Source organism: Prionailurus bengalensis, chromosome C1 (genome assembly GCF_016509475.1).
Source record: "Prionailurus bengalensis isolate Pbe53 chromosome C1, Fcat_Pben_1.1_paternal_pri, whole genome shotgun sequence".
Lineage (NCBI taxonomy): Eukaryota > Metazoa > Chordata > Mammalia > Carnivora > Felidae > Prionailurus > Prionailurus bengalensis.
Window position 1 is genome coordinate 38,640,026 of NC_057345.1, and position 12,071 is coordinate 38,652,096.

At 45.5% G+C, this 12,071-nt stretch overlaps 1 protein-coding gene across 2 annotated transcripts in view; it reads right to left on the minus strand.

The window, feature by feature from the left end:
• The window catches only part of AGBL4 (AGBL carboxypeptidase 4), a 1,479,620-nt gene that overhangs the window by 125,548 nt on the left and 1,342,001 nt on the right, over positions 1-12,071 (minus strand). For both annotated transcript variants that reach the window (XM_043574931.1, XM_043574930.1), the window contains exons 7-8: positions 11,035-11,124; positions 1,009-1,123 (exon numbers count right to left, since the gene is read on the minus strand). In XM_043574931.1, the coding sequence (XP_043430866.1) occupies positions 1,009-1,123; positions 11,035-11,124 (205 nt within the window). The remainder of the gene's footprint in view (positions 1-1,008; positions 1,124-11,034; positions 11,125-12,071) is intronic.

A 12,071-nucleotide genomic window follows, 5' to 3' on the forward strand; every position in this document is an offset into this window, starting at 1 on the left:
AAGAGACATGAGCTGCATTGTGAAGAAGGGTTAATGAGTTAAAGAAGGGACAGCATGTCCTCAGCGGAGGGTGGCCTTGAGGAAGGTAAGGAATCAGGGACCAATAGGACATGTCTAGGGAACTAGGCTTTGCTTAGTGTGGCTAGAGCAACAGTTCTAAGAGTACAGGGTGGGAGGGGAGGCAGAAAGGAGGACAGACAGGCACCAGGTCACACAGAATGAATGTTACAAGTTGTGGGACTCATCCACTCTAAAGAGGCATAATGAGGGCAGTGAAGTTAGACAGCCAGTGGTTCATTGGCTGTGTGACTCTGGGCAAGCCTGTTGCCTCAACTGTCAAATAAGAATAATAACACTATCTCAGAGGATTCAATATTCTAGCAGATGACCCACCGGGCAGTGAAATTTTAGGCTATATAAATTATGGTATTCATCCCAGAGAAAGAGAGTTCAAGGTCTGAGCACATGAGTGAGTGTGGGGCTGGCTGGTATGCCCACATCCGAGAGAAATGCTGTTCAGATGACCTGGGATGCCACTCTCCTTCATTAATGATCTCCAAAAAGAAACACAGAATCAAAATAGTCATCACTGTAACCACCATATGATACTCTGCAAAGCACATTTGTCTCCACCATTTCTTTTGATTCTCCCCAGTACCCTGCCAGGTATGTGATCATTGCCTTCATTATGCAAGAGAAACTGAGCATCAGACTGGAAAGCGAATTCCCCAAGGTTACACGGGAAGTAGGTGCCAAAACTGATTCTAACTCTCTTGATTCCGGGTCTAGTGAACTGACCAGAAAACCCCAGCAAGTTACCTCAGGTGGCTGTGCATGAAACATCCAAGGCTCATTAGCCACATTCTCAAAAGCTAGGGTGAGACTTCCTCTAATGAACTCATGGGTAGTAGGAAAATTCTTTCTCAAAAATATATTCCCCTTTTCTCCTTGCTTCCATCCCACCATCCTGTGACTGCCAGCTTCCAAGCATTCTCCCCTGCCCCTTACCTGTAATTGCCTAAGTAGACTCCATCTGGGTTGAGCATTGGTGCAATCTTGAAGACCAGGTGTTCCCGGAGGACACGGGCAATAGGGTGCTGGCTTATGAGGAAGTCAATGATCCCTAGGGAAAGAAAAGCATCTGGGTTAACCTCGAAGTGTTTCAAGAGGGAGGAGCACATTTTACCCAGCTTGGAAGCAGTAAAAGCTCGAAAGGTGAATTTTGACCTGTGTTGTCAACCATCGTGGGTATGTGGCTATGGATTAGGTGTTGCCTGGAAAATTTTACAAATATATCTCTGTTTCCAAGAGACAGTTCCAAACATAATGTTGAAGCCCATGGGCAGAAGGGAGAGCACATTTCCTGCTGCATAGCCCATGAGAGCTTCTAAGAAAAGAGTATTTGAGTTATGCCTTGGAGGGCCTGGGTTTTGACAGACAGAGATGAGGGAGAGGCAGGATAACCCTAAACAATGAATTAAGAGATGCTCTCCAATGGCTAAGTGTTGACATTGGATTGGATGATTATGTGTTCAGGGACTCAGGGATCTAAACCCTCCTGTTGCTGAGGCAGAGAGAAGGGATTTGGTTAAAGTCACATGAAGAGAGAAAGGCTTCTTCAATGTCCCTACTCTGCCCCTTTCCACTTTGAGGGCCCTCTGTTCACAGACTCTAGGGCTGGCTGTCCTCGCTGATTCTCACCGGCACCAATACCACTTGCCTTCAGGTCACCAAATTTAGGAAAGTTGAATTCTCCATGACTGTACCCCCTCAATCAGGCAGTCCCCAAGTCTCTTCCCTGAATCTAGCAAATCTGCCCTTCATCTCCATCCCTCTGCTGCTCGTCTGTTCTAGGCCACCACCACATCTGGCCTGAATGACTGCAAACACTTTTGGAATGTGCCCTCAACAGTGTAGCTAAAGGGATCTTCCTGAAATGCGAATCTGAGCCTCTCACTGCCCTTGCTGACTTCCTTCTGGTGATGGTCTGCATAGCCAGACAGGAGAGGGGCTCAGGAAACAAAACAACCTGAGTCCTCATGCCTCCCTTCTCTCCTCCACATTTCTATCCCTTCTTCAGAGACCTGAAAAAAAATAGGCAAAATGGAGCTCTGGCATTCCATGAAATGACTGTAGAGCTGGAGAATGGTAGGAAAGTGCACGACCCTCCCAAGGTGTAGAAGGGAACTCCTTTTCTGCTGGAGAGAGAAGGAAAGGCATCAAACAGAAAGAGGCTTTGAACTGGGCCCTGAAAGATAAGTATGTTTTGACAGACAGACAGGAGGAAGCAGCAGGGTAACTAAGAACGATCCATGTGCCAGCGGCAGGCACTTAGCTCCTGGAATGATAAATGGCTCCACAGCATATCCTAACTCTGCTGTGACCAGTGAGCGACATCTCAGGCTTTTCATTAGGCCAGGGCTCAGAATCTATCGGCAGCCGAAAGCCAGTTGGACATCATTTACTTCTCCACCGACGCGGCAGTAGACCAGATGCCCTAATTTATTTGTTGGTCTTCATATTAAAGCTGTAGTTTGCCAGTAAACAGGCAGGGTAATGATACCAGGTGCCCTTGTTAGGGGCTAATAATTGCTTAATCTGTCCACTAATTGACCCCAGCTCCCGGGGCAGCCCTCCATCAAGGAGCCAGCCTGCACTCAGGGCCTGGCCATGCTGCCTCAGAGAATGGCAGAGAATGGCTTCTGGAAATGGAGTAGCTCATCGTGATCCATCCTCCTTCACAGATGAGCAGATTAATTGGGCTGCCAATTAGGCAGCTAATAAAAGGATGAGAGAAAACAAAGCCAGGCCAGAAGCTGCAGCCACCCAGAGCTCCCTCTCCCACAGTGAGTGTGGGGCAAGGAGAGGAGAGGTTTCAGACTCCTCTCTTGGCTTGAGGTCAGATACAGTTCAACAGGGAATGTTGAATCATTCCCATAGATCAGGAAGTTGGTAGGCAAGCCTTTGCAAGTAGAGAGGAATATGAGGAGAAATAGTGGAGAAAGTAAGAGCGCAGAAGAAACGCCACCCCCAGCCACAGGCCAAAAGCATTGCATAGACTGAGAAAGCAGAAGGACCTGGACACCTGCGTTCAAACCCTAACTGGTTATTAGCTGGAGAAGCTGCCAGCTCTCTCTGCCCAGTTTCCTCATCTTGATACAGGGATTATAATACTCAGTCTGGAAGGCTACTATGTGAATGGGCTAAAATGCCTGTACTTTAACTGCCTGACACAGAACCTGAAAATTGGGCTTTACTAAAGATTGAGAGGCAATGAGGGGAGAAAAAGCAGAATGGGATTTGAAACTGGGGGTTCTGGTCTGTGAAGTTTGCTAGCTATGGGATCTGGGAATAAGGATGCCAAATTGAAGAAGCCAACAAACCAGCTGTCTGAGAACTTGGGTTCTAGTTGTGGCTCAGTTACTGGCTGAGTTTTACAAAGTCTCCAGCCTACTCTCATCTTTAAAGTTAGGAGAAAGAAGTTGGTAATTCTCAAGGACACTTTCCACACTGGCAGTCTGTAATTCCATCTTTTTCTTCCTCTCCCCCAAAGTAGAAGGATCTTCATCTATCAAGTGAGGAGAATAATCTCCCTCCTGCCAGGAGACACAATCAACCTCCTTAGATCAATCTTTGTTCCTTTGGTAAACAAGTTTGCTGGGTCCTTTCCCTTGAACTCATTTAATCAGGAAGGTGGAAGAAAGCAGGACAACAGGAGGGCTGGAGGCTTGAGGGCCTGGGGTAGAGGCAGAAAAAGTGATAGATGATCTGAAATTACAGCCAGGTCACAGAGATCACTGCTCTGGGCCAACCTTGGCCTGGTCATGATGAACCTCGCCGTTCAACCCCAACTGGCCATTCATTGTTATTTCTCCTAGTGTACTTAGATCAGGGCAGGGTACACAGAAGGTGCCTAATAAATGCCCTTTAGGAGACTGGCCCCAGGTATTCATTTAACCTTGACAGAGTATAGGGTTAACTGAACTGAAAATCACTCAGGCTATGTCCGTGCTATAAGCCTAGCATTCCAAGATACATAAGTGGTTCCTGTCATAGAAGGTGCATGGTAGGCGAGAAACACCCACTCTGGTGACTGGCAAAGGCTCAGGTGGGAACAGTCCAAGGAGCCATGAGGACCCAGAGGGCCTGGGAAGGGACTATGGAAAAGGGAGACGTAAAGGATGAGTAGAATGAGCCGGATGAAGGGATGCCAGGAGAAGGTGCTCCAGGCAGGGGAGTCCTGCATAAAGGATAGGAGGTGAGGAAGAAGATGGCCTGGCTTCATGCTTAAAGGCATAGACTCTGAAACTGGACTACCTGGGTTTGAATAGCTGTGTGGCCCAATCTCTTGGTTGCTCAGTTCCTCATCAGATAAGGAGAGAATAAAATTACCTTGTAAGTCATTGTGGGGATCTCAGTGAGCTAATAGCAAAGGGTCTGGCACATAAGAAGCTTACATGTATGTTGTCTGAATCATTGCTCCTACTTGATTTGGCTGACGCTGTGGGGATGAGAGGGTGTTGAGATAGAAAGGGAAGAGGTGAACAGGGACTTGCCAGTCCAGCTGAAGGATATGAAAGACACAGGAGACCACTGCGAAGTACAGGGGCAGATCTGGGCTCTCCCAGCTGCAGCAAGGAATGCAGTTTGGGAGGAAGGAATAACGGAGGTCTCGATGACCTGAAGGTGGACAGGGTGGAGGTTGGGGGGCAGACATAGCCGAGAGCCAGCAAACATAGAGTCTTGCAGTCAGGAGCCAGGGTCTGACATGGTGCTGACCTGCAGAGGCTCTGCAGTGACCAAGGCCCAGAAAGTTGTGAGGATGCAGCAGGTGTAGGGGAAGGAATGTGCATACATGGTGATACCAATGATGAGATTATTTGTCTACCATCCCCAAGAGCATCAGAACTCTTCACTGAAATTACACACTCCTGGGGAAAGATGATACTAAAATGACTGAGATTAAGCTTCTGGCCCCTGGCAGAATGGGGCCTCAAAATGGAAAGTAAGTTCAGTTACAGAAAAATAGGGAAAATTATGTTTCCTCTGCCTCTGAGGTTTGGTGATTGAGGTTTGCACCTGCTGTTTGTCTTTCTTCCCTCCAGACTGTGAACTCCAAGATGGCAAGGACAGGTCTACCTCTTTGCCACTATTTTGTCAGTGTCTAGCTCAGTGCTAGGAATAAAGATGGACCAGTGATGGTCACTGTATGTTCATTAGCTGGATTGACCTGTAATTTTATTGGCTCCATTTACAGATAGAAAAACAAAGTCAGGGTGGTGACATCATTTGCTGAACATCTCACAGGGGCCTAGATGGGATGCAGATCCAGTTCTACTGGCTTCAAAATGGTGCCCTTTCCACTAAGGCAATATGGAAGAGTCAGGAAGCTATTTGCATGTGATTTGTAGAATGATTTGCATATATGCATATATGCATATAGAGAGTTCCATGTGAGGTTTATTGTTGCTGTTCTCTACTAAGAGGCAATATGTTGCAGTGGGAAAAGTCCAGGCTTCAAGCAAGATAGTTGGGGGTCTCTGCTGGACCCAGAGTCCAGAGTGTGGGTCACATGATAGCAGCCACTCCAGGCCTTTTCCTGACCTGGCACCAGGCCCCTGTCTACCCTAAGCTGGGTCCATGGGCCCCAAATTATGGAATCAGAGGGAGTCTGGCCTTGAAGAACCTGAAATTCACAGTCTTGGTTCTTAACATCCAACCCCTACCTCTGCTCATTTCACAGATGAAAAGATAAGCTCAGGGAAGTGAAAGGCCCATGACAACCCCTTAGTGGATCTGGTGTTTCACTTATAATATGAGGCTGTCAGGGATAGAGAGAGAGAGAGAGAGAGAGAGAGAGAGAGGAGAAGAGGGAGAATAGGTGAGGGATAGAGGTGGGAGGAAAACAGTGGGGGAGGGGAGGGAGAAAGCGGCAAAGGTGACCACTTCACTGGAGGAAACAGTAGGTTGGGCTTGGTCCTGGTGGTCCTGGTGGTTGTGAGTGGTGTGTGTGTGTGTGTGTGTGTGTGTGTGTGTATAACTCTTCCATCTTCTTATCACCTGAGGGTAACCCCTGAAGAAAAAACTGCCTGAGGGAAGGCCAGCTCTATCTCCATAGTCTAGGCCCTGGTGGGTACATTAGCACTTTGGCAGCAGAGCTCACGAATCCTCACAGCAGCCCCTTGAGTGGTCCCAACAACCCCAGGAAGCATCCATGAAAGAACATTCACTCTACCAGAAATCAGACACCTGAGGTCTAGTTCAGGCCAAACCTCTGACTTGTGATACAGTCTTACTGGTGCAGAAATGAGGAGGGTTCAGCTAACGGCTCTCTCAGGAAAGCAGCAAGGAAGGTGGGGTGGCACACACAACACAGGAATGACACCCCAAGGGGTTTGGGTGCCCTGTGAGGGTTAGAGGAACCATACTTGGCACCTGCAAGTGCTCCATTAGTAACACCTGTTTAGTGCTTATTGTATTGCAGACACTGTCCTAAATATTTTATGGGTATTAACTCATTTAATCTGCACAACAAACATATGAGGTAGGACGTCTATCATTATTTCCCTTCCCAGATAAGGGAACTGAGTCACAGAGAGGTTATGGAATGACCCCAAGGTCATACTGTACTATGTGGAAGAGCTGGGCTTCAGTGTCAGGCAGTCTAGCTCCAGAGGTCATGATCACACACACTCTGCTACAGGGCAACTCGGAAGCTCCTTTGACCTTTCATGTCATGGCTGGAGAATGAGGATAGTCTGGCCTCACAGAGCCCATGTGTGGGGTTTGGGGCAGCTGAGGGGTGATTGACAATCTGCCGTCCCACGGCCAAGGCGAGTCTTGAGGAAATCAAAGACTTGCCACCCTCACTGGCGCCCCTCCAGAGCTCTGTGATGACATGATTTCACTCTACTCCCAGCAGCAGGTGCGTCAGCAGCTTGGCTGTGAGGACCATGGTCCCAGCCAGATGGGGACGAACAGGCCCCACATGTCTGTTCCCCGCTCAAGGTCACTGAGCCAGTTAATGTGGAAGAAGCATTAACTGAGCCGAAGGTACCTCAGCCATCACCCTTCCAGGCCTTGGACCCTGCTGCTCTCCCCAGAACAAGGTGGGCTTGAAGGGGATCCAGCTGTGCCCTGTGGGGCTGTGGTCCAACTTGAGAGACCCTCAAGATGATGCCTCAGTCTCTCATTGGCAAAGTGGAGGAATGAGGCTGTCTTAAGCTGCCTCCAGAGGGATAAATTGTATCTCCAGGGACAGTGACAGAGCTAGGGAAGGAGGAAGACTGGGATTAAAGGGATGGGTCCCAAGCCACATGTGCCACGAATTCACTGTGTGATCTTGGGTAAGCTACTTTAGTTCCCTGTGCCTCCCCATTCTCATCTGTAAATGCACATCAACCATTGTGGGGTTCCCAGAGTACTATGTTCTCCCAGGCATAAAGCTTGGCTTTCTAGCACTTCCCATCTCTGAGTGGGGCAAAAGTGCGTGTACAGGCTCAGGAGACCCAGACTCAAAGCCCCCCCTCTGCTGTTTACTGACTGTGTGACCTTAAGGCTCCTCTTTCTGAGCTCAGATTTGGAATCCCAGAACCAACACAGCATTTGCTCCTCACAGCAGCCCCATGGGATGAACGAGATAATCCCCATTTTCCAGATGTAGAAAATGACACTCCAGGATCCAGCCCTAGGCCTCAAATAGCTCACAGTTTAAAGGGAAGAAATAAATATAAATCAAATACATAACAAATCACGGCAATAAAGATGACCAGTGGGTAACCACAACAGAGGTGCAAAGCAGGGTCTGAAGGGAGTGGGAGAGGGGAGTGGGTATTTTGAACGAACCTTGGGAGATGGGAGATGTTTGCCAGGTTGCAAGGGGTGGGCAAAGGAGCAGCAGATTCAAAGGCCTGGTGATTGGAAGAAGATTGCCTGTTCAGGGTTAAATTGTGTGTGCAGGGGGTTGGGGGGGATCTAATGAGGCTTGGACCAGAGAACCTGGCAGGAGCCAGATCGTGGAGGGTTGTAAATGTCATGAGAAGGAATTGGAGTTTATCTTGAGAAGGTAGAGAGAAGGTTTTAAAAGGCTCTGCCAAGGAATAAACACTGATGGAAAGCCTGTGGGACGGCACTGAGTCTATCAACTCAGCACCATCCAGATTCCTTTTTGGAAAAGCAAGCTCAACAGAGAAAGCACCTGAGATGTACTTCTCTGTGTCTCAGGCCTTGTCTGTAAAATGTGATGGTGACCCTGCTCTCTGTCTACTGCCCACAGAGGAGGTGGGCCTGGGAGCTTGGGCCCCCAGAGCTGGAAGTATTGATGGTAAGGCTACTACTATCTTTTTCACAAAACAAGGACAAAATAGTTGTATCCAATCAGCCGGGGGAACAGGTCTGCTGCCAAGTTTAGTAAGTGACAGATGGCTGCAAGTAGAGGGTCTGGTAAAACCAGGAGGGACCTCAGAGAGGTTACTGCAAGGACAGCACTGGGAGGAAAGAGGATGGAAGTGAGAAAGGCCAAGGAGTAAGCTGGAGTGACAGCAGCAGGGAGCCGAGGCACAGGCCTTAGCTCTTCTGAGTGGCTCATCTTTGGGCAATCACTTCCTCTCCTTGAAACTCTGGCTCCTGGTCTCAAAGAAAGGGGGAGGCAATCGTGCCTAATCACAGCACCGTAGACTCAATTATGAATGGGAAAAGAAGACTCATATTAATTTGCATGGTGCCTTAGAGTTTACAGAGCAGATTACCTGCGGCATCTTTGCAGACTGCCATGGGGAAGGGGGTAACATCTGTCCTGAGTGTCTGCTAAGTGCCAGGCACAGGACTGGGAGTTTGTCCATATCCATCTGACACCAGCTTCACAACAGCCTTTGCAAATGGGTACTGAAACCCTAATTATTTTACCTCTAAGGAAACTGATTATCACACTGCTAGGAAGTGTGCTAGACAATTTTTGGCCCCAAGACTGTCTGATGGCAAATCACCATATATGTCCACAGCAGTCCACTGTCTCCCTCAAGTTGTATAATTTCTGTTTTTTTTTTTTTAATATCCTTTGACCTTATGGTCATTTAGAGACTAAAATGAGACAAATGACTTACCTTCACCAGACCCGGGTTTGCTCATATGTAAAAATATAGTTAATATTAGTTTCCATCACATAGAAAATTTAATATAATTAAAATAAATTACATTAAATTAGTAAAATATAAATAATTAAAATAAAATAAAATACGTAAGGTGCTTAGAACAGTGCTTGGCACATATACAGTGTCACATATTTTATATGTGGTGTACCCACTACACAGGTAAAAACGCAAAAGTATTGGTGAGAATGTGGGACATTCCGAACTCTCACACATTGCTGGTGTCAGTATAGAGGTGTAGGTCTCAGAAATTTGGAGATATCGTTAAGTTTAAGATGCACATATCCTGTGGCCTGTCAACTGCCTTCCATGGTTATATGCCCTAGAAAAGCATTTGCGACTGATGAATGGATAAAGAAGATGTGGGATATATATATAACGGAATATTACTCAGCCATCAAAAGGAATGAAATCTTGCCATTTGCAACACATGGATGGAGATAGAATGTATTATGCTAAGCAAAATAAGTCAGTCAGAGAAAGAAAAAAACCACATGATTTCACTCATATGTGGAATTTGAGAAACAAAACAGATGAACACATGAGAAGGGGGGAGAACAGGGAGAGGAAAACAAACCATAAGAGACTCTTAACTATAGAGAACAAACCAAGGGTTGATAGAGGGAGGTGGGTGGGAGATGGGCTAGTGGGTGATGGGTATAAGGAGGGCACTTGTTGGGGTGTTGTATGTAAGTGACGAATCACTGAATTCTACTCCTGACACCAGTACTGCACAGTATGTTAACTAAAATTCAAAAAAAGACAAAAAGAAAATCATGTGCACATTTGCACAAAGCCAACACACATATAAGGACATTTGTATCAGCATTGTTTGTAAGAAAAAACACTATCATCAATGGAATTGTCCATGAGAACAGACAGGTAGTTGAGGTGCAGACAGACATGGAGTGCATGGCAAAAAGAAATGAACTACAGCCACACTCACCAACATGGATATTGGGTGAACACAAGCACCAATGTACACAGAATGATACCTTTTTTTAACTTTATAAAAAGCCCCAAACATGCAAAACTAAACCCTACATTGTTTAGGCATGCTTACATGCATAATAAAACTATTAAGAAAGACAAAGACAAGATTCAAGCTTATGGTTATCTGTGTGAGGAGGAAGGTGGAAAGCAGGACAAAGGATTCTGCTTCTAAATATTCTGCTTCTAAAGCTGGTGAGTACCTGGGCACTCATTAAATTGTTATTTATATATTATTTATTGAGTATACTTATATTGCTGACTAAATACATATGTACGCATGTATATATATTGTTGACTAAATATATATTTCATATGGATTAAATATTTAGTAATAAATAAAAATGAAATTATAAAGAGATATCTCTGAGATGAAAAATTGTGTCTTATTTAGCTCTGATTGTCTGATACAAAGCATGCTTCCTGGCTCATAGTAGGTATTTCAAAAGTTGTTTCTTAAGTGAATGACTGAATTAATGAGTGAACAGATAGATAGCTTCTAATCCTTACCTCCCTGCTTTACTGTACTCCTACTAACATATACATTGGCCTGGGGCCAGATTTCTTAATTTTGTAAACAAGAAAAGCCAAGCTAGGAAGTGTAGATGACTCTGTGTGGCTTATCCTCAACATAGCACATATGAAAGAATTCCATTTAGCCCTACCTATTCATCCATCCAACCATTCATCCACCCATTCTTCCACCCATACATGTAGCTAGTAAACATTTATTGAAAGAACTACTAATGGAGATCAGCTATAACCTCTTTAGAAATGAAGTACATTTGCATCCAAGATAATGACTCTGCATGTGACCACACTGTCCTAGAAGCCATCACAGTGCCCCAGTCGGATGTCGGGGATAGGCACAGGATGCTCATGAGATTTTGCAACTCACCTTGGCACACAAATGAAGAGGGTGTTTCCCCTGGGTGGACTCGTCCCGTGATGAATACCACCTTCTGCTCTGCCCCTTCCCGAAGGTTGTCTGTAACATAAAAATGGAAGGAGGTTGCTTAGGGGTCACAGGGAAAGCTGAGACTACGAGTTGGTATGGGAGAGAGGGGTAGGGAATGGTCTGGGTGCTTTATAGTCATTTCTTAAATCATTGGGTTAGAATCATGCAGGCCCAGTCATTGCTGACTAATTAAATTACATCCCTGGGTACCCAATATTAAAAGGCTACATTCCTGTTCCTTGGTATAATTGATCATATCAATATTACAATCATCTGAAGACGTCATATGAGTGAAGTCAAATCCCAGATCCACTGATTATGACCCTAGGCAAGTTGTGTATCATTTTTGAGTTTCAATTTACTAATCTATAAACATGGATAGTAATAGTGATTAAATAAGCTTACATATTGCCTAGTATACAGTAAACATTCAGTAAATACTGGAGTAAAGAAAGTAGCTATTTATATCAGTAATAGTACTAGTAGCAGCTGCTATTTAATTAGCACCTTTTGAGTCATGCATATTACACACACTATTTATAGTCTTTACAGAAACATGCACAGTTAATATTCCTTTTATAGAGGCAGAAACTGATGCTCAGAGAGGTTATATAACTTGCTCAAAGTCACACAGCTAATAGGTGTGGGTCAAGCTGAGATTAGAATCCAAACCCTTGCTTGGCCTAGATGAAGTAATAGGGACCAGATTTCTCTTTCAACTTAAGCAACTGAAAAATTGCTTATATTATATTTGCAAATATACAAAACAACTGTTTTCAGACCAGAGGCAGTGCAAGACTAATATATGAACAAAGGGACATACATGAAGTGTGCCCTATGATTGCCCTGGCTCTCTGCCAGGAGGCCCATTCCAGACCAAAGAGCAAAGAAGAGTTTCCTGAGCAGACCATGGAAGTCTCACTGCAATTAAACTTCAGAGAGTCTGAAGCAAGTTTGTAGCTTGCACATTCCAGAAA